Genomic DNA, 24,031 nt, shown 5'->3' with positions numbered 1-24,031 from the left:
CAACCTCTCATCATGAACTTTCACAGCACCACAGGATGTCTTAGGATTGCCTGACCGTGTTTAGCAAACATCATAAAAGGAGAAAGCTCTGAGCTGAGATGAGGAACTTGAAAAAAGAGGCAATCAAAGTTGGGCGCACGGACCAAAAATGTCAATCCGTTGAAAAATGAGTAAGCGAATTTTCATCATGGTTTATCTTTAATTAACTTAACATATCTGTCTCTCCTTCATCACTGTCAATCAATATCATTCAGTCACAATTCTTGTGACCTTAAAAGAAGGTCAAGACTGTAAATCTCTCCACGCGCGGATTAAAGCCACATAGCATTTAGGAGACGGGCCATCGACATCCGTTTCATAAGCATTCCCAAACCCGTCGCGCACATAGACATCACAAGGTGAACTCCCAGGGGATTGTGGGTAAGAATTTATCTCTCACAGCACCGGTAGTGATTTACACCTCCTTGTCCAACACTGTCAAGATAGATTCAAGATGACATACACGCTCACCAGCTGCCAAGATGGATATCTGGCACTACGCAGGTCCACCCAAACCATGACCCTTGGCCAGACCAAACCATTTTGACCTGTAGGCTCTAAACCCTTATATGGAGATGGTTTGGGTGTATATCACGTTCATCTGGATGCATTTGAGTAAAAACACTTTTTGCAAATGAGACTCATTGTGAGCGGAACGCTTCTGAGCTCAACTGTATATGGAGAAATCAGTCAACTGGTTTAACAGCTGGAAGGAGACAAGCAGCTCAGGCAGAGGCTGATATATATTTACCATTACATCACAAACCCCCCTAATTTACCTCATACACAATCCCTATAGAGTCTGAATCAACAATGACATTGCCCGGTGCCAAATCCAGGCCAAGTCCAAATGTGCACAAAGTCTTCTTTGTGTCTGATGCCAAGGGTTCAGCTAAGGAGAAAACACTCCCTCTGTCTCACACATCAACCTCGGTACAAAAACAGCTCACAAAGTAGACAAGGCTACTGAAAATTCTGGGTAGGGGGTGGCGATGTGCACATGTGGCGTCTTAGCCCTCAGACAAACATTCATCTCTCTTCAAAGCACAAAACACAACGCGGGGTTTTGATGGCGGTTGCTTTATGTCACACAACACTTTGGGGGATTTGGGAAATTTGAACATAACGTATGCGTCAAGGTCCAAAATAACATGGGGGTGTGAAATACACATGCCTTAAAGTGATAGTTGACTCAAAAATAAAAGTTCTGTCATCATTTACTCACCCTCTTGTCATTTCAACCTTTACGACTCTCTTTCTTCTGCAGAACACAAAAGAAGATATTTAGAAGAATGTCGGTAACCGGCTCCCATTTACTTGGATGGGATGCCGTTCGGTCACCAACTTTCTTCAAAATATCTTCTTTGTGTTCTGCGGAAGAAAGAAAGTCCGGTTTGAAATGACAGGGGGAACCTCACCCAGCCCGGACACGGAAAGATTGACAGATCGATAGCTCATTCTTCAACAAGGTGAGTAAATGAGGATGCGTAAATGATGACAGAATTAAAAAAATTTGGGTGAACTGTCACTTTAAATGCACTTTTGCAAAATGGTGTCCTTACAGACAAATCAGCCTGTTGTGGAATTTCGAGTAACAGTTTATATCTGAGGTTCAACTTTAAAGTTTACTTTAAGCGATATCCTGTATAAAGTCATCAAAGAGAGAGACTGAACATACAGTACACCAGTCTGGAACATAGTGAAATACCTTTATGGTGGGGAAAGCTGACAGAAGTACAATCAGTCCAATGATAAGTAAAAAAAAGCCATAGCTGAAAGAGCACCATCCCAACAGACACCGGTGGGATAGATCAGTGTGTTCCGTTGTATGGGAAACCGGGACCACAGACACAATGCCTGTGATCCCAGTGGCCTGCTCCAAGTAGACAGCATTTATGGCAGCAGTCAATGAATATTGTGTCATCATTTACTCAACTTCTTGTTATTCCAAACCAGTGTGACTTTCATTCTTCTGCAGAACACGAAAGAAGATATTTTGAGGAAAGTTGGTAACCGAACAGCAACTTCTATAGTATGGCCAGAAAACCAATTCAAAATATCCTCTTCTATTTTCTGCAGACGAAAGAAAGTGATGCAGGTTGGAAATGACAAGATTTTCATTTTGAAGGTGAACTATCCCTTTAAAGACTGGGGCGCGCACAGTGTCTCATATACAGAGCACATTCTATCTGTATGTCAGACTGTACGGTCTCTTACCTGTTCGTATGCATTCCTCTGGAATTCCTCAAAGCCAAAGATGTCTAGGATGCTTATCTCAAGCGCAGGATCTCTGCCAAAACAGACAAGAACACAATTCAGAACTGCTGTTTCGACTGCTGATCTGAGGTCGGCAATATGTCTATGGTTAAAAAACACATTTGGACTGAAGATTTAATGCATAAACCTGCTGTTATACTGTTAAAAACAGATACAAAGGCCCCACACGCATACATGGTACATATATAATGTATATAATGTAATTATATTGCATTTCATTACATCATATATCGTGTTATGTTTTATTTTATTTTATATTATGTGTGTGTGACCTTTTACTGTGAAGTCAAAAGCAAATAATCGTGTCTGAAAATATGTTTTGCTAAACAAAAGGTGATGAAAATAAATAATGACCACCTGCATTCGCTCAGATTCTAAAGTGTATTCAATGCATGCCCCTATACATACTCAATCGATCTGAAGTACATACAACAATTGCAGTACAAGCAGTAGAGTAACGGTAAAAAGCTTCTTGTGCATAAGTGGAGTATGTTTGCATAAAAAGGATCAAAGGTGTGTTTTATTCAGCTGTGAGTTTGAGGCTACATCTGGCATAGGTTGCAAGAGCAAATGAAAATGTATAAATAATCGTAGCATTCCATAGTGTACATATGGGACATAAGCTACTGTACATACTGTATGGCTGGAAACGAAAGCTTTGAAACGAATAGTCCAGAGACCAAAAGCACAGCTGAATGTCATTTACCAGGTTTAGATTGTTTTTATTCTATAATTAAAATGTATCTATCTATATGAGTACATTTTATTTTGTTTGTAAACAAAACGAAGCATGTCAAAAATAAATATTCATTGATAATGGAAATCATCTGTGCCAAGACGCTGGTAACATTTTGAAGGTAATGTACCGCCGTTTCTGTCTTTACATACACAAACAACAAATGTCAAAGTTCAGCTTTAAGTCACAGTAGGTGTGTTTTGGTAATATACGCTGTTACAGTATCGTGCCCTCGCTGACCCGTAATGAACATTCTCATGTACACATCGATAATCATTAGCCTCATCCAAAGCTGTTCCCACTGAAACGCTGACCAGGACAAGCCAGGTCCAGCCTGCATTGCTTATTTATCGATCACGCATCAGAATGTCCTCATCGGAAGCCGTTTACGCGTGACCCCTTCATTTCCTTACAATGCTAAACCCTTTGTAAATAGATTTTAAACAGATGTTTGACTGTGGGTGAGGAGTAATTTCATCTTAACAAATGAATGCATCAAGACTAGTGAACGCAAGTGGATTTGGCAAGTAAATAAGAACAAGTTACTGTTAACTACTACACAAAAAATGTTTTATTTCCCAAACTGTATGCGGTGACATGTGAAAAATGTCTTGCATCAAGCCACCAAAATCAATCACGATGTGTTTTTATACTGTATTGTGGCCTGTGTTGTTTCTGACACTGTCAGAAAAACATTCTTTACACTAGTTTATCTACTACTGTGCTTATAAAATATTGTAGAGCTTGGTATAGCTCAAAAGATGTCTATAAGTTCAAAATATTACGTATAAGAAATGTCTTATTTTGAGGTTTGTTTGCTACTTTTAATGGTTGTCTGAATTTGAAAGTAAAACACTGACAGAGCGTGCAAATAAAAATGGTAAACAAGTTTGAAGTTTCTAAACGGTGACAATATGTTCACTATGTGTTCATGGATCTTTTAGCGGAAAACAAGTCGTGAGAAAGCGTGCAGAATGGTGACTCACTCTGACTTGGAAATACACACATGCTACACGAGTTCCATGAAAATTTCACTTATTTGTGCCAAACGCCTTTTTCATAACGTAATGACAGAGCCCTAGGCGTGTTTGTCACTCACCCTTCAAATGCATCAATACGCTATGTAAACTATTTCAATACTTTTGTTTTGACCGATGTTATCGTAGAAGGTCTTTGAGAAGGACTTGTTGTGTGTGTTACTACTAGTCCAAGGCTGAGCAAGTTCAGTGAACTGTTGAGATGCAAAGTAATGTACTGTAATGACAATAACAAGTTCAAATAAACACATAATTCATTTCCCCCAAACGCTTTCAGCAACGTAATGTCCTTTATTCAGTTCTTTCATTCATGCAGAGACACTTCATTTGCATAAAAGACACGGTGTATATGTGATCTTACCCAATGTTTTCTTCTTGACCTTGGAGGTAAAAGTTAATGTTATTGACCAAGAAGCTGAAGAGTCGTCCATACAGAGCTTTGGCCAGGAGGTCTCTGTGACAGTTGGACATTTCCAACGTGTAGCGCCTTGTTATGACATCACCTGGACAAGAAGGTAAAGTGATCTTTCACTTGATCCTAGATTCTCTCGCGTCTTTAAAATACCAGTCACTGCCAGGTCAACATATTTTAAATAATGAAAGTGAATGGGAGAGCTGTCAAACTTCAAAGACAACATTAAAGCAGCTTAAAATGAACTCGAAAGTCATAAACATGTGAAGAAAAGATTAAAGTTTTTTCTTCTGGAGAAAACAAAAAATATATATTAAGAAAAGTTGGCAACCAAACAACATTGGTTACGACTTCCACAGTTTGGGCATTTATCAAAATATATATTTTTGGAGCGTTTCACAGGTTTGGAATGACATATATAAATGTGAATAAATGTTGACAGAGTTCCAATATTTGGCTAAACTATCCCTTTAACTACTATAGAGCAATGGATAAGCTTAAAAAGTCATGTTGGTCTCAGCTACTCTTTTCGACAGGGTTGGCAGCACATGAAAAGTAGCGACAGGACAGAAAAACATCCAAACAGACAATGTCTGCGCCAAACAACAGGGGAACAGAGCAAAGAGGAAAACAAACTGGAGGCAGTGTGTCACATTCTGACTGATATACAAGCGTATGTGGGTGGCAGAAAAACAAGCACCCTATTGTTGGACGCGCCGAATGGGGGACATCGAATATGCTGATGGGGAGGACGTGCAGAACCCGAGCTCTGGCAATGTGACCTTTGATGATATCAGACTCTGAATCACTGCATTCGCTATCTCATTCACGTCGGGCCACAGAACGTCAACTTCCAGATGCCCACGTTGCCAGCGTTACGCAGGGCACTAAAGAACATCAGAGATGAATTCATTCGCTGTGTATATCAGACTACACAAATGCGGATGCGCACAAGCGCGGCATTGTAATTGTTTGTTTACTCGCCTGAGAGAGACAATACACAAAAAAAAGAACAATCGAGATGGCAAATACGTGTGAGGAGGGGAAAACGAGCAATGTCAAGCGTGCTTGAAATTTTGGGCAGCAGGTCAGTGGCTGAATTGGGTTAACGTCCAGACACCGTATCATGTGATTCACACACACTCCGTGCTTGTTGTATAATGCTGCACACGCGCAAACGTTCGCCCGGTCTAGACCCTCAGAAATGTGTGTTTCTGTCTGTGTTTTCTGAATGAGGCAGTTGTCCAGTTGAGCTCAAATTGAGCCAAATTGGGATCGTTGGTAATATAATTACCACGTTCATTGATGAGATTGTGAATGGGTAAAGGCCAGTAGAGATGAATGAACAGTGTCGTCAGGTCGCAGGTAGTGAGATTTCACTCCATACACTATTAAACGGTTAAGGTGCTAAAGGTTATTCACAGCGATGTCCTAGAAGAACCATTTTTGGTTCCACAAAGAACCATTCGGGCAAAGGTTCTTTAAAGAACAGTCTCTTGCTTTCCTTCTTATAATGTGTGTTTTTAGCCACAAAGAACCTTTTGTGAAACAGAAAGGTTCTTCGGATGTTGAAGGTTCTTTATGGAACCATTTAGACAAAAAGGGTTCTTCAATGGCATCGTCAAGCGCCTTTGTTTTTAAGAGTGTATATAGCGCAATGCAACACAATGCTCACTTTAATTCACAGTATTTAGTCCGCGTGAGTGAATGAGTGGAAATCGAAGGTCATACCTTTGAAATACTGTACGTCAGAGGTGAGGGCGGAGCCTAGATCTTCAGAGTTCACCTGTAACATCCCAGCAACTACAGAAAGGGTCAAAAACAATCAAGTACTCAAGATTCAACAGAAATGTAGAGTTCAGACATTAAAATGTGATTGGATAAGCCCTGGTAAGCTTACAAGACTGACTTAAAGTGGAACATTCCGGGAAATGTGAGTTTGACATCAATAGACTTTGACCCACAGAAAGATAAACATGTAAAGCAAACCTGCGATTTTATGTTTCAAACGAAGACTGCGATACAGAGGCTTTCCAAATGTAAAAACAACTTTTAAATCCGACTGAAATGTGGCATGTAAGATGTAAGCACCAGCTAAAAATCACATTAAAGGGATAGTTCACCCAAAAAACGGTCATAATTTACCCATCATTCAAACCTATATGACTTTCTTTGTTCTGCCGGTAACCGAACAGCGCTGGCATTCATTCGCTTATATTGTATGGACACAAACCAATGCAAATGAATGGATGCCGGTTACCGACCTTCTTCAAAATATCTTCTTTTGTGTTCTGCGGCAGAAACTTGTTTGAAATGACAATTTTCATTTTACGGGTGAACTATCACTTTAGCAGAAACTTGCTTCACGGCCTGACGCTTTCATGAGCTCGTAACTTATGACAGGCTTACCACCCTTCACTTCCCTTTACCTCAAAGCTATATCTCAGTTCGTATTTGCATACAGTTCAGCTATTTCAAACATGCAAAAGCAAGTTTGTCTCCCACCTGCCATTGAGAACGATTTAGAAATGCCAGACCATTACACGCTAGTGAATAGGCTGTGATTCAGCGAGGGGACTCTTGTTGGAGATATTTTTTTATATTTTTATAAAATGCGCAGAAAATGTAAAAACACTTTATGCAAGTACGTATGAAATGTGCATAGTGGAGGCTATTTCATAAAAGGTGGAAATGCTCTGCATTTTGAAGTGGAACTTAGAAATACACTCCCTGGACCCCGTCCCCCTGCATTCCCCCCGTTTCCAGCCCTGTACGTGACATAAAATTGTGTTTTGTAAATGTTTGGCAAAGAACCAAATATTTCATTAATAACCACAATAAATCTATTAATACATTAAAGATTTGTATAGGACTTCAACTCCAATCAGATTTCAGAGGCAGTGTCAGTTTTATAATATATATATATATATATATATAATATTCACAGCCCTATTTCCTATCCAACCCTTCTATTTATTCTCTCTTACGTGCTTCCAAATGAGAGAAAACAGCAAACACGAACCGCAAAGCGTGTGTGCATTAGTATGTTTGGTTAAGTTGGGGGCATTAGCGTATAATGGGTCATGTTTATCCGTGCCGTCACAAGGCCCACTTTGAACTGTGATCACATGTATCCATAACAACAGAAACCTCACACGGCGCGAGCATGTATCTGCGCTCCTGTATTTGTGCATGCTGACATCACTTGTTTACCCGGACTCTGTATTATACGTGTCGTTATGTAACTGCGAGGTCAGCGAGTGACCGTTCTGTTTCCCCCTCCACACTGCAAAGCTTGAAGAAACAGGTGACACTGTGTTTGTGTAAGGCCGGAGAGTGCTCGGCACAAAAGCGTCTGAGAGAGAGTGTATGTGCTCCAGTGTGTTGTGTATCAGAGAGGCCGAGAGAGTTTTCCATTGCGTGGTGAGCGATTCTGCTATTAGCCCACGGTAGAACTGATGTAAACAACCCAAGAGGATGTGTGACACAATTCTAACTGCGTAGCTACCCGCCCACTTTCTCTCTGTCTTTCCCTCCCTCCCCTTATCTGAGGTTTCCCGATGGAGTAGACCGCCCCCCGGTGGCCTCAACGCGCATTGGCATGACTGACCTCTATCCAGCAGCTGTAAGTCGGACACAAACGCAGTTTCAGCGTCTGTAAGGGCGGTGAAGCGCAGATCTCCCAAATGCAGCAGCGCGGAGAGGACCACAAACAAATTCTCCACCTCCTAACGGAGACACAAAGCTCTGCGTCAGACTGCATCGAGGACTTTTGTACAGGTCTTAGAAGAAGAAACAGGAAAGATTCCAAAATAGCAGTAGTAAAATTGACATTTGTGATTTGAGGTTTTTGATAACATTAAAGGGATAGTTCATCCCCCCCCAAAGAAATTCTGTCATCATTTGCTCCTCCTCTTGCGATTTCAAACCCGTATGAATCTCTTTCTTCTGCAGAACACCAAATAAGATATTTTGAAGAATGTCAGTACAACAACAGTGGCACCCACTGACTTTTTGAACATACACGGAGAAGTCAATAGGTTCCACGTTTTTTGGGTTACCAACATTGTGCAAACCATCTTTTTTGTGTTCTGCGGAAGAAAGAAACAAGTGGGAACGTAAACACTGACAGAATTTTTGTTTACGGGAGAACTATTCCTGTAATGTGTGTGTTTTAGTGAGGGTTGTGGTGCACTTAGGGATAGAAAGAACAATCCTTCTGTAATGAAGGAGATTAGCAGGTTCCTTGTAGGATTAAAACACAATGGGTGTGTGAGTAAACTATGTGTGTGTTCAAGATTGTAAACTTCTATTATATACATTCTGTTATAACAACATATCCATGCAAAACACATTAAAGGTCCAGTGTATGAAATTGTGCGGCATCTAGGGGCGAGGTTGCGAATTGCAACCAACGGCACACTCCACTCCTCCCTCTCTGTCAAAGCACTACGGCGGATGACACATCTCCGGAAATGTGTCGACGTCTTCGTTCTAACGTATTTGCGAAACACGCTCTGTAGAGCAGTTTGTCCGTTTAGGGCTACTGTAGAAGCAACATGGCGGATTCCAAGTAAGTGGACCCGCGGTGTGTGTACATAGAAATAGCTCGTTCTAAGGTAATACAAACACGACGCTTCATTATGTAAGGACACATCTTAAGACATGGCTATGTTAATTATATTGCATTTCTGTCAATAGATCCTCCAAAAAATGAAACACTGGACCTTTAAGTTTTCGAATACGTGTGCAATAGATACACATCCTAAAGTAAACAGTAGGCAGCAAATACTATGCAATACGCTAGGACTCGTCTTTACACAACTTTAATAACATACTGTAACACGCAGATTGACTGAGGTACGCCTCGGGGTGAATGGAGGTCTGTGTTGTGTGTTATTATAGTCTGCAGACATGCTGTAATAAATTTTACTGTAAATACTGAATGTTTTTACCGTGCAACTAATGTAAACCTACATCAGTCAGAACAAAACGTCTTGTGACAGAGTCTACTGTACAGACTGTCTACATGCGAGTCACGTAAATGGTGATTTACTTTGCTTACGTTAGAGTAGACAGTTTAGAACGAAGTCTATTGAGGCTATCAAGTAACGTTGTGATTCAGGCCAAGCAATCCAAAAGCACAGTTAATATTCAATTGGCTCCATTCAAATGTTTTATATTACAACTTTTACTAAATAGTATGTGTATTCACGTGTGTCCTCTGCACAGACCGTATTTTAATTACATGTGCAATGTATGTAAATAATAACTCATGGACTTAATGTGCATCTTTGCATGTGTACGCACGCATAAGTGCGCATGAGGACGCATGTGTTATTAAACGTGTGTGTACCAGTCTGTTGAAGCCGAAGGCACGAAGAGCCTGCTTAAGAGCCAAGAGCTTCTCTCTGCTCTGAGGACACGACGTAGCGACTGCAGGAGTTTCATTTGGAGCCGCTGTGCTCAGACACCTGCAGAAACACACAACGATGGCAAAAACATCATTAAAGAAACATGATTTAGGTAGTAGTTTGCCACCCTGATGCAAGAAGGCATTTTGGACATGTACAAACTCTCAGCAGCATACTCAAAAATTCTGTCAAACAGAGGTGAACTTTCAATTTTTAACTATAACCTTCCATTGACGCCCATGTGAGACCAGCTGGATTTATGAGATGCTTTTGAATGAATCCTGATGGAAATTTGCAACGTATTTTCGTGACAATTAAAGTTCCATATATACTTGACAATGCCCTTACAACGTTCTTACCTAAAATCCGACCCTTTGCATGGGAGGGTGTGGGTAACTGGTGTGTTCTAGCAAAGATATCATATTCAGATCTATACTGCATTGTGCGTGTTACCTATGGGCCAGGACGTTGTTGAGATACAGATTACTCTTCTCCTCAGCTGAAAGTCCTTCAGCCATCAGGTAGAAGATGTTAAAGTTCTGCTGATGTGGCCGTGTGCAGATGACCCTCGACTTTTCCAGCATATATGTGTAGAGACGAGCTAAAGCACAGAGAAACGGAGACGTCAGGCATCTTAGTCAATTTCCGTGGAGCATCAGCACCCTCTCCAGGTGATGAATGCTAAAGCACCGCAACACATGACTGACAAACCTCGGAGTAGAGTTCTCCTTCTCTCGCAGTACTGTAATGAGATTAACTTTATAAACCGGCTTGCAGAGGAGTTCATCGGAGTCTTAGCATGGCCAAAAGCTTCCAAGATGGCGGTTACCTGGAAATATATAGAGAAACAATCACTCCGTGCATTATCATAGATGCTCATACCGCAAAGACTATTCTGATTATTAGGAAGTGCCTACTATTCATTTGGTCAAAATCAATGGCGACAATGATTTACGATAAGCTCAGTGCTCGGTGCTAGATCTGAAGTTACTAAAATCCCCTTCAAAAATGTCCATCTGACAATAACAAAAATCAAACATTGCATATTTGTCTTATGTATTATCTATTAAATAATGATGTCAAACTAATGATTAAAGTTATGCATGCAATGAACTACGAGTATATTACTAGAAAAATGTTGTCCAACCCAAATATGTGATTGTGATGTCATTAATTATAATCCATTAATGTTTACAATAATTTTGTCCCGGTTTCACAGACAAGGCTAAGCTTAAACCTTAAATAAAGCCTTAAATAAAATACTTTTGTTAAAATGCCTTCTTTTATATTACTGATGTGCATTATGAGAGAAAACCAATGCAAAACTGATTCTCAAAAACACCCAAATACAATATGCCAGTGTATTCATGTTTCATGTTATTTGTGCAGTTGAAACGTTTCCCCAGCAGGTGGCGATAAGCTACCACTGTTCAAACGTACTCTTCATCCCCAGTGTTAAACTACTAACTAACTAACGCAAATGTATCTGTGTGTACTAATGTCGGCCGTTGCTCCCGGTCATAAAACTGCTGCGGTCATTTCTTTATGCGGATATAAAGTCATTGGCTAACAACACTTGCACTGGCTGCCTGCCTCGGGCTTTCAGATAATCATTTAAAGCATTTAATAAAATATAACAGCAGTTTGAGGCTATTTTGATGTAGGTCTCAACTGAATCACAAAACTACCTCCAGAGGTCCAGATTACAGAGCTAACCAAACAAACGACTGAAAGTTGAATACCTCAAACACTGCATAAAAACAATGTAAGAGCTACTAAACCAATGGGAATTGAAAATGATACACCTGATATGTTCTGTTTGGCCGGTTCTGTGTAGCATTTTATTGTGTTTGTGTGAGCATATCTGCATGTGAAGGACAGACTGACTTACATGCTTCATCCGTGGTTCTAAAGCGAAGCCTTTGGAACTTGAGCGTGCGGACAGGTGCTTCAGGATGTGTTTACTGGCCACAGATTTCCCAGAACCACTCTCTCCACTAGACACAATGAAAAGAAAACCAATTGTATTTCTCATAAAGAACATTATTTTTGAATACTATTAACCTTGATGGTCTTGACAGGTTTCATAAGCCACAAAGATTTCAACTGAACGTATATTCTCTTCTTTCTTCTGACATTATTATTGTATCGATTGTATTCATTATTGTACATAATTAACTCGCCAAATTTACTCTATCTTAACTATGTAAATGTGACCAGATTTGAGATGGTAACCTTTAATAGATATCTGGGGAACCCCAAGTACATTCTTTTACTTCTTAAGGGGGTCACCTATAACGTTTGGGGTGGCCCTGATCCCCTGCCCCCCTCGATTCGAGCACTGATTCAAATGCAGTCTACAGAAGCGGCTCATTAGGTTTTGCGACACAGCTACAGTAGTGAGTTTTTAAAACTGTGACTGAAACGCTGTGACTTGTTAATTTATTTTTCCCCACATTATTGACAGGGTGTTAATCCACATCCCAGCTGAACGACAAACAGGGGCTTTTGTAGACTTGCCGAATAATGAGGTCCCACTTCATTTCCATGATGATGTACGCTAACTTTATTAATTGCCCCACTGTTCGATGTTACGACCTATTAAAATGAGCCATAAAGCACAGTCGAACACCTCACAGCGATAACTAACATCTCCATGGGCAGCGCGGAGAGCCTGGTTCCTTACTTAGACCCGCAAGCGAAGAGATGAAAACCGGCCTGAGCAGATGGTTTTTAAAGGTCATTTGGCCTCCCACTAATTTTCTGGAGGGTGCGATGCTTTTCTCCCGATTTGCCATTTCTTTTTGGAAGTCTATTCTGGGTTGTATTTGAACTCAAGGGCACAATGCATTCCCGAGCCAGCAGCGAGTGAGTGTTTGTGGGTGTGTGTGTGTATACTTGAGCCCCTTGAACCTGCATTCCACCACTTTGTTTCCATGGTTTTATAGTCAGTGGACTGTGTCCGCAGCGATCTGCTTTCACCTGCGGGATGTGCACGCGTGTGATGGATAGCCCATGCAGAGAGGGCATTAAAGTAGCTGCCAGATCCTTTCTGGCTCAGCGAAACATGGGGACCGGGCCAATGGAAGAGCATCAGAATGTGAAACTGGATTTAATTGCAATCAGAGATGACCGGGGCAGAGCAGGACATCGAGCATCTACACCCCAGACCCACAATCCATTAATCTCCCTAAGAGCGTTTAACAGGTTTGGATTTACAACGTCCCCAGCACATTTGTCTCGGTGACAGCGTTTAACAGGGGCTGCTATGGTGATACAGGAGTCTGTGTAGCCCAGTACTGGGGTGGGACTCTCGACCTCATTTGCACCTCTCCACTGACACAAGATCACTTACAGAGCTGTGGACGGATATTACGAACTGCAGGCTGGTGAATAAATGAGAGGTAGAATCTCCCGTGTAGAAGAACATCTGGACTAACATCTGGCTTAAAACATGTTTTATTCTGTTTATTTACACATTTTAACCAATACATTTCTTCCAGTTGTTTGGCGTAACGGGAAAAAAACTGCAAGGAGATTATTCACAGACCACGATTCCTTGGTTGCAAAATCTTTTAAAGATCAACATTACTAGATTTATATTCAGCAAAGAGAAATTTCTATTAGTTTAAGACTTTGCTTGGTATTATGACTTGAAAAAGCTTGTTTTGATATGTTTCACCATCCATTTTGTTCAGATTTAAAACCCAACACTAACATGTTAAGAACCGCCACCCTGATGTGTCAATCTAAATACAAAACAGTCAGGGTGAAATGTTAAAGTTTTGACTTTGTTGATAGTAAACATAAACCGTTTGAGAGCAAAAATAGAAATGTGTTTTAAAACTGTCCTTTTTGCCTTTACAGGTATACAAAAAATTATATAATGTTATTCTTTTTTTGGGTACACTATTATAGCTTAAGGATCCGTCGTTGACCTTTAAAGGTACGGTGTAATGTTTTGTACCCCTAATATTTAACTGGTACACAATAGGTCCTTTATGTACACAAAAGGCCCTAAAGGTACACTAATGTAACCAAAACAGTATTTAATATGTTCCCATAAAGGTACAAAAAGGAACCTTTAAAGGAAGAACGTGGAGATGGTAGCAGCATCTAGCGGTGAGGTTGCGAATTGCAACCAGCGGCTCACTCCACCCCTCTCCCTCCCTTTCCAACCCAAAATCTCACAGGACTAAGATGTTGTTGTGTTTTTTCTTCTGTGTCGAAGGAGATACGTCTTTATAAACATCTGAAGACATAGTTATTGTGTATATACTATTGCATTTCTGTCGATAGATCCTCAAAAGAATTATACACTGGACGTACAGTTTGAAACCTTTTTTATGACAGTGTTTTATCACAGCAGATTTGAGAAAATGTAACGTTTTAGTCATTGCTTCAAAAAAAATGTGAATATAAAAAATATTGTATAGTATTGTATTACTTATTAAAACAGACGCTGATTGTAAACACAGGAAAATGATTAGGAATGACTGACAGGTGTGGTAATGACAATTACAGCAATATTATGTATAATGCGTGTCAGTTGGCAGTACCTCATGATGAAACACTGTGGGCGTCTCTCCTGAAGCATCATGTGATAAGCACGTTCAGCTGAGGAGAAGATATGAGGCGGAAGAGAGGAACAGAGACGACCACTGGAGCTCAGATACAACTGACTGACCTGAGAAAGAGAGAAAAGTGGAAATGTATAACATGTGCATAACAATCCTAATTTAACATGATCTGTGCACCTTATAACATGCAACTGTATTGACAAGTCCCAAACAATTTGGTTAGGGTTTGTTCTTAACATATACAGTCGTAGAAAAAATAAAGAGACCATTTCAAAATTATTTTTCTGACTATTTATAGGTGTGTGTTTAGGTAAAATGATCATTTTTGTTGAATTCTGTGAACTACTAGCAACATTTCTCCCAAATGTCAAATACAAATATTGCTTCTGTTTGCAATTATTTACAGAAAATGAAAACTGGAGAAACGGGTCAAAATAACAGGAAAGATGTTCTGCATTTTTTCAGACCTTCAATACTGCAAAGAAAACAAGTTCATATTCACTTCTAAGCATTACAACAGTAATGTTTGGACAAATATAAAAAATAATATTTTTTGTTGTCATGCTGTCTGTCTTTCAGATTGCTGTTGGATGGCTTTGTCACTCCTGAGGTTTGATTTTGTTGAAATTCAACAAACACTGGTCCGGAATGGGCACAATACATCAATAAATGGTGGTTTATTGACATTTTGGAATGGTCTTATAATCCTTTCCGCAGCTGTATATACAAATTCAAATTAATGATTTCTGAACCGTTTAATGTACATGCTTAAACTTTGTTTTGTAAACAATCTTACCCTTAGCTGTGTACTTTAATCAAACAAATAGCCTACAATTTGGTAAATCTCCCATTGACGTACATTACACTGATAAATATTCAGCATTCAAAATCTTCCAATCCAACTGGTGATCGGTCATCAGTCGTCTATTAATATACTGGATTGAGTCTGGTTTTCTATCTTCCATCTATCTAAATACTGAATGTGATGCAGTATCTTTTATACAGAACTAAACACTAAAACCTGTTCATTTGTCGCCTTCCCAGCGCCCATACAGAAACTCAAATTGTACCATTTCTTTACTCAAGACCAGCTGCGGTGTGTTCAACCCAAAAATGGAGTTGACCAAAGAATGTTGTATATTGTGTAATAAGGGAGAAAGACACTTGTACAGTATCTGCATCTTCACAAAAAAAAACTTGTGCCATCTCTGCATCCTCACAACGTGAAATATAGCGTGCCCTCACACAGAGCTGGAAGGTTGTTATAGCATGCAAATGTGTGTGCAAAGTAAGCTAAATTTTAGACCATTCGGGAAAAGGCTAATGCAGAGATCTCACTACCCTTCACCAGTGAGACACAACATACACACACACTTAATACAAGCTGTATGACAGAGGACACGGAAAGGTCAGTGAGAGTCTGTTACACAGAAATGTCTCCTGTCAGTTGGAAAAACAATTACAATTTACAACACGATAGTTAACAAACCAAGAATTGACAACAGTACAAATGATTGCTAATGCATGAAATAATGCTATCATACAAAACCCTAGTGAAAACTATTACACTGACGTTTGTAAAAAAAGGGGGTTAGATTATGTAACTCCGGCAGGTGGGTGGTCTGGGGCCATCACAGATGATGGGACATATGTCTCTCTCTCTCTCTTTCTCTCTGCGTCATTCTACTCTCGAGCCCCACTGTGGTGGACACACAGGAGTACCCATGCCTGAAATGAGTCTTTGATACAGGGGGCCGGCACGGGACAGGCGGTCCACCAGATCCACAGAGCACCGGTTTTATAAAGTGTGTGCGCTTAATCTACTCCTCTGATCTCCTTCACGTGCCAATAAAGCGTTACGGCAGACAGATGGTCGTATGTCATGTTTAATTTTTGCTAGTGGCCGGCAGCACGAGCTGCGATTCCCAGAGGAGTGCGTTCACATTCAACTCTGATCTTCTGTGGACAACCAGCAGAATCAGTGAGGACACAAGACAGGGCCTTCGAAGCGCTCTCCTCCTTTACACACGTTATACATGTCCAAGTCCCTCTTTTACGTACAACTAAAGTGTATGGAAACTACAGCTACCAGACAACTTCTCACGAGACCACCGTTACATCATTACATAAGCAGTAAAGATTTTAATTATAAAACATGTAATTCGCTAACATAAAAAAATAATCATAATAAACATAGTTGTGTGTACACCTTACACAAAGCATCATTCTAAGATAAGAATGAATTATTTATATATATCAAATATATTTTATAGCTTTTTCTGCCGAAATTGTCATTAACGTAATGCGTCACGTTGTTTGAGTGCATTATGAAATTAAGTAAAAACAATATTCTGAAAAACAATTGGATGTTCTACTTGACGTTCCCAAACGACAAAATTATATTTGAAAGAATGTTCATGCATAATGAAAATGAAGAAATAGTGGAAAAAAGAAGTGACCATGGCTGATATTCTCACCCTCCATAACATTTTTCAAGGACTACACACACACACAAGCAATTCTGAAACAAGAAACACATCTGCCAGTACATTTCAAATGGCGACCAGGTTGACGGACTTTCTATTTTTTCTAGTTATTAAAAGCTTAATATTCTCTTGTCATGCTGTGTACACACATTTTTCATTCTCATTGCAGAAACAGGTAGATTTCTGCATTTAAAAAATGTGACGTATCGTTTTCTATTAAGATATTATTCATTAATATCTTATCATGTACGATAAATAAAAACTTGCTTAGTCATCATGGCTTCACATTTTGTTTAAGCAAAACATGCTATGGGATTGTCCGTTTTGAGTCCTTTGTGGTCAAAATGTTCAAAATGTTGTTAAACTGTCAGTTAAGTCTTTTAAGTCAATAATATTATTCGTATGATAGCGTCAGTCTCCATTCACTTTCGACTTAAGGAAAAATGCTGCTTGAAAGTCAACTCAATTTGTCTTCTACGGACAAAAAATAGATCATGTTTGAAAAAGCAGAGGGTGAATAAATGCATTATTTGGGGGTAAGCTACCTCTTTAAACTTGACAAGAATTTACAACACAGAAAAAGAGGAAACGGATGAGAAGATACAGAGATAAGGAGAGGAGGGAGGGGGCGGGCAAATGAAGAGGGCGCTGTATGTTGAGTAGGCTATCACTGTCAGGAAGCCCATGAATTATTTATCCAGATCAAGTCCTGCTACAACTAAATGTGCTGCGCTGTGCTTACCAAAGAACATTTTGCCAGATAGACAGGCTTGAAATCACAATGATGATGAATTAAACATTTATAAGCACATTAGACCAACAATACAGAAATCGTGTATTTGTACTTACGAGATTAGAATAGACAGGCAGGTCCTTGTAAGGGTTGATGAGGAGAAGCATGTGTCCAATGTAGGTCTGGAAAGAGGAGAAAAAAGGTTACTCCTAACCCAGTCTAGCATAGCCAGACCTTCAGAATAAATGTCTGGACTCAATCGTTGATTTCATTTGTGTGCCATATGCATCAGACGTTCAGCCAACGGTCTTTCATCCCCTAAACAGACACATTCGTCCTGGAGCAGCCTGAGGTTAAGTGTATTGCTCAGGGGCACCACAAGGGGTTTACACTTCCAACCTTTAACCGTAGTTACCAGCCCAGACCTTTAACCGTGATGCCAGCCAATTATGTTATTTTCTCCGGCTTCGATAAGTCAGCTGTGCCCTAAGGGTTTGGCACAGGTCGGCTGTTAGCTTCTCCCATAGGGGTCAACTGGAGAAGGATCTGTAGTGTTGGGTCAGGCCCAACGTTCCTTCTGGTCAGAATACAGATAATCCCCTATAACAGGCTAGGATAATAGAAAGTGGCCCTGTTATCACTGAGACGACAGCAGTGTCCACTGGGAATATAGGGCCAGGGGCTTTATGTAACAGCTTGTGTTACATTAGTGTAGTGTGATCTCAATGGCAACCTGAAGGTCAGTAACCATTCAGTCTCATAGACCATATACAGACTATCTAATGCTGTCGCACATTCAATCTATGCAACACAACACATCTTAAATATACTTAAATATACAGATGGCAGACTTTGGTATTAGCATGGAGGAAACCCTTGATTCTTTGCGACACAAGTTGACTTTCAAGGTCGAGTCTACGGTTGGCATTTCTGACCCATCTGACTCACAATGATGTAAAACAGTACATCTTCTGAGGCATTTTGTTATAACTTGGAGGTGAACTAAATGAGTGATAAATGGAGCATTGGTCGCTTATAAAAGTGCCGTTCAGCATCTCTCTTTAAATGATCAGTAACCATCAGCCTGACAGACATCATTAGGTCCCATTACAACATAACACAAAAGAACCACATCTCTGGCCTCTACTGCCATATCAGTCACAGCAGGAAGACTTCATTGTGGCCCATTGTAAAGTGTGTGAACAGCGGCAGCCATTAGGCATAGATTTGACTTCAGTCATGAAATGGCACAGTGTGTCGCCAACTACCGGACATGAAGGCCCGCCTGCTCGAATCTTTTCACGTCAGGTAGGAGACGAACAGAAACATTGATTTTTTCCTTTAACTAGACTTCGATTCAAAAGATTCAAGCTCTATTATTCAGTATGACATAGATGTTTGCCGGAATAGATGTGTTTAACTGAACGGAGTACACTTTTTAAATGATTACATCATTTTTTGTATGTCGTCATTGTCTATCCAAAGCCTGGAGGTCCAAATTCACTGCTTTTCAAGAAATGGAATAAAACACTGTAGCCTACTTTTCTTAATGACTTAACACGTAGTTGTCACTTTTTTATTGGTTAGTTATTTGCCAAACCCAGTGACGAACAAAAAAGGTAACTAATAATATTTTTTGCGGCAAATAATAAAAATCACGAAATATGGAGAACGATATTTAATAAATATTATTATTTTTAATAGAAGTAATACTTGCAGGCCGGGTTTTACAGACAAAACAAATCTTGAGACAAAACAATGGCACTGATTTATGTTAAGATATTTCTCGGCAAGTTATATTGAGTTAAGACCGGTTCATTTTAGTCTGGGACTAGCCTTAAGCCTGGTCTGTGAAACCGGGACATAATATCTCTTATCCCGTATGTTCACCAAAAATAACGAATACAAAACTTTAAATTAATAACATTTAAATTATTAACAGTATTATAATTATAATATTATAATAGTTTTATTATGATTATTATTCATTTTTGCTTACATTTACATTAAGTCATTTAGCAGACGCTTTTATCCAAAGCGACTTACAGAGAGTTCAGGGAGCAATAAGCGATACAATACAATAGGTGCTAATACAAAGTTACTAGTTTCAACAATTTTTTATACATTCTCCACAAGATTTATTTCCATTGAGTGATGATGTAATTAACAACTTTGATTATGAATGTTTGACTATTTGTTAGAAAAAGCTCAAATTTACCAACAGTTTAGAATAAAATTTAAATAAGAGACACAACATGTTTTATCTCTGAACGGTCCTACATTGTTTTCACGATATTCTTAGTGATCTCCAGCCAAGCTTTATAAGAGACTGTTCAGACAACAGAGACTGTTCAGAATTGACGGTAAGCGAAATGGTGGAAAAAAATGATTTATGCTCAAAATATAGCCTTTTGGTGACAGTGAAAGAAAACAAATTGCTTCAGCATTAATGCTGTTACTACCAGAGTTGGTTCACAGTACTATCAAGGCCAAACCTCAAAGACAAAAGCCATGATTTATACCAGCAACGGTCATTGTAGTAACTGTATTAACAGCAGCCGAGTCAATGTAAGAATGTCTTTTCATCTCTCCAGGGTTGGCTCAAGTCTCTGGCCCGAATACAGTGAGACCTAAAGGGCTGCCATCCAGACACCAGACCCTGGCCAGGCTACAAACAGGGTCCTTGGCCAATATCCAAGACCACAGAGAAGAGAGCCAGCAGCGCGTGCGTGCGTGTGTGTGTGCTAGAGACCAGACACACAGTGGACCGGATGGTCATTTCCATTCTGTGACTTCAGGAAATAGTAAATCATTCTGAATGACAAACTGTCAGCATTATAACAGCCCAGCAAGATTATATTTACTGTATTAACAACAACTCAGCAAGAGTTCAGAAAGTGTTTACATACATATATCTGGTCATTGGCAAAGCGTTTCTGCATCTCATACAACAGGCTGCTGTCCGTGAGCTCGCTGAGGGACGCAAGGTCATCATTAGGAGCAGGCGGCATAAGTTTCACCTGAAACACAAAAAAAACATCCCTCATCAACAAAGTCAGAGACAGTCTATTCATATAAGAGGATATGACAACTAAAATGGACTCATATTTCTGTCCGAGCTATTTTTTTGAATAAAAGTTTTTTATAATCATGTTGTTGTAAACCTGTACTGTATGCCACCTTATCTAAAGGAGGAACGCCAATAAAGCATCCCAAAAAAAGTGTCCGTGCCATATGGACTTCTTGCTGATTTCTTTCCCGTTTCGTTTGGTTTCATTGTTTCTGTATAGAAAATACATTTATTTTTCCGTTCAAGATTTTTTAAGTAAATGCCTCTGGTCTTATTCATGTCATTTTACTTAAAGCTGCAATCTTTCATTTCCCCCTCTCTACTGCCATCTATATTTGATATATATATTTTTAAATAGTTTAAATGCGTATAGCCATATTTTACATCATCATATTAGAGTACAAGGTTCAGAGTACAGTAAGATTTGGAACACTGAAGTGTCATGTACTTGCTAAACAGATTTATTTATATTATTTTTATAGGCAAGACGTTAAAAATATATTAACCAATAATGTCACATTCAAATCTCCCGTTTCGCTTAGGAATGAACAGAGTTTGAAATCCATCCAAATGCACAGTTTTCAACATGCTTAGCACTATTGCTGGCATAAGTGTAATGGGATTCATTTTCACAGTTTCTTCAGAGGTTGAGCTTAGGCTGTGTAGCAGGACAGATGATCAAGTCCTGTCTCTCTATATTTAAACAATGACTGATTCAACAATAGCAGGGCTGGACTTTCCCAAGGGCCTTCGTCTAAAATCTGCCGTATGAAGACGGGATCTAAGTACATTAGATGTAACTCGTTTCTCATTACTACACTTTGTGAACAAGATAGATCACTTCAAACAAATCTGAATCAACTACAGTACAATTGATTTGTTTTATGGACAGGATCAGTTCATTTTGTAATAACTGTAATATGTAATCATTTCTCTGTATATTCCCAGTACAAAACATTTGAAGCCTAACATATAAAAAATATACAGGGTTCACTAATATTGCGTACCAAATTCTAGCAATTGTATAAAGCAAGTGTAAAGTAAATTAAATATAAATGTTTTTGCATACTGTAATGGTCTATATTAAACTGCATCATGCATATAGAAACACTCAAATTCCTAGACATCATTATGAGCAACGGTACAAAATAAAGGTGCTTTACCATACCAATGGTTCCATAAAGAACCTTAAACATCCGAAGACATCCGACATTATAAAAGGTAAGAAAGACAATTTTTGTCTGAATGGTTCTTTGTGGAACCAAAAAAGGTTCTTCTACGGCTTCTTAGTGAAGAACCTTTTAAGCATGTTTATTTTCAAGAGTGTTTCCGCACAAGAACACTTTAGACATTTTTCACTTCACCGTAGGATTTAATAGTGAAGCTAGACACGCTTAAGGTGCAGTTTTTCCCAGATAGATTCCACCTGTCCTCTGACCTGCTCCAGTTTTCCTGCCGCGCTGGGAAACGCTCCATCCAGCCCATTATCAAGTGAAGGTTGTCTGGCCAATGCTCCTCCTGTATCCCTGAACATCGCCTCCTTCTCCAACAGACTGTCCCTCCTGGAGATGGGTAGAGCCATAGTGGCCCTGAAAGAAAAACCTTCATCACTATCAATATCGTCCATGATCGATAAACGCATTAACGCGATTCCAAATGTTTCATCTTTACAATAGTGTTTATATTTTATCAGCATGTGTATCGTTTTTTCATGGTGGTTGATAAAAAGTAAATTTTACATGGTCATAAAAAGAAATACACACGAGTATATACGTACAGTTTCTTGACAGGCAGGCTGCAGTCCTGGTTGGCTTCCGTGTAGCTCTCGTCCGATGGAGGCGGGGCTGAGGGGTCTGTCTGTCTCTGTACCCAGAATTCCTCTGCTCTCAACAGCATCTCTGCAATCTGCTCTGTGGCAGCTATATCTGTAAGAATGGGTCACAGTGGGAGGAAATTGAAATCATCTTAACTCAGATGGCTGTCAACGTAGGTCTGGTTTAGCTGTTTGCCTTCCTTTTGGTTAACTCTATGTATTACCACTTAAACAAACTGAGCACCTGGGACAATTTTTTAGAAACTGAATATGCCCACATATCACTTGTTGGGAATTACTGAGCTTGAATTTTCCCTAGGGTCCAATCGTTTAAGTCCTTTCCTTCTGTCGCTCACCCCTGCTGGCTTTCACATGGATGCGCCTGCACTGTGATGGGCATTGAGCCCTGCTGCAGACCGATCCATCTGTGCTGGGATCGGGGCGTAAGCAGAAGGTGCCAGCTTTTTCTTTCTTTATTGAAAATTATACTGAAAGATCCTTCTCTCAGGACTCACACACATTACACAAACACACATCTCCGTTGAGACTTTAGGAAAAAGAAAGGATTTACTTTGGCTTCCTGTTTCATCTCAGACATCCTTGAGTTAAGCTGGTGAGTTAGAATGAGCTATTGATTAGAGTCTGAGAGCTGGGGAACGATGGCCTGGAGAATCGGGAGACTGATCTAACATCTTACTGGAGCTTTAGAATGAGGAGCACGGCTGTCTGTGGTGCTCCTGAAGGCCATGTAACACACTGACTCTCTAAATGACTGACTGAATGACTTAATAACTTACCGGTCTACTCAACATTGACTGTTAAATAAACATCACAAAGTAAATACATGCATGAAGATTTCGCCAATAATTATTATTACATTCATTCCTTAAAGGGGTCATATGACACTGCTAAAACAAATATTATCGTTTGTTTTAGGTGTAATGCAATGTGTTTACACGATTTAAGGTTCAAAAACATTATATTTTCCACATACTATGCAGGTTTGCATCTCCTCTTTGCCCCGCCTATCTGAAACACGAAATTTGTGATGTGTGCTGTGATTGGCCAGTTCACCAGTGCGTAATGACCTAGATTTGTGGGGGTGTGGTGACACGAGGCGTTTCAGGCAGGTCTCCGTGAGCATTCGCTTTTAGATAGAACGCATCTTTTCTTCCGACACTTGATTTCTTCTTCATCATCATTGCTTGTTTTTTGCATTTTCTTATACTATGCCTGGGCAACTTCGAAAACACAGAAAAACACGTATTCGCGCCATATGACCCCTTTATAGGTGCAATGTGTGAAATCCAGCAGGATCTACAGACAGAAATGCAATATGATGCACATAACTGACATTTGTATTACCTTAGAACGAGCTATTTCTATCTACATACACCGTGGGTCTCCTTACATGGAATTCACCATGTTGCTTCT

At 39.7% G+C, this 24,031-nt stretch overlaps 1 protein-coding gene across 1 annotated transcript in view; it reads right to left on the bottom strand.

Moving 5' to 3' along the window:
• Positions 1-24,031, bottom strand: part of myo16 (myosin XVI) — a gene marked incomplete at both ends in the record, with an annotated part of 107,178 nt that overhangs the window by 39,035 nt on the left and 44,112 nt on the right. The window contains 13 exons of the mRNA XM_079464779.1: positions 2,257-2,329; positions 4,451-4,592; positions 6,233-6,304; positions 8,112-8,229; positions 9,858-9,975; positions 10,369-10,516; positions 10,627-10,744; positions 11,807-11,912; positions 14,475-14,602; positions 17,831-17,896; positions 20,624-20,734; positions 22,223-22,373; positions 22,562-22,709. Coding sequence (XP_079320905.1) covers positions 2,257-2,329; positions 4,451-4,592; positions 6,233-6,304; positions 8,112-8,229; positions 9,858-9,975; positions 10,369-10,516; positions 10,627-10,744; positions 11,807-11,912; positions 14,475-14,602; positions 17,831-17,896; positions 20,624-20,734; positions 22,223-22,373; positions 22,562-22,709 — 1,499 coding nt within the window. The remainder of the gene's footprint in view (positions 1-2,256; positions 2,330-4,450; positions 4,593-6,232; positions 6,305-8,111; positions 8,230-9,857; positions 9,976-10,368; positions 10,517-10,626; positions 10,745-11,806; positions 11,913-14,474; positions 14,603-17,830; positions 17,897-20,623; positions 20,735-22,222; positions 22,374-22,561; positions 22,710-24,031) is intronic.

The sequence above is a fragment of the Barbatula barbatula genome (assembly GCF_947034865.1).
Source record: "Barbatula barbatula genome assembly, chromosome: 9".
Classification (NCBI taxonomy): Eukaryota; Metazoa; Chordata; class Actinopteri; order Cypriniformes; family Nemacheilidae; genus Barbatula; species Barbatula barbatula.
The sequence above is the reverse complement of the archived record's forward strand: the minus strand, read 5'-3'. Positions and strand labels throughout refer to the sequence as shown.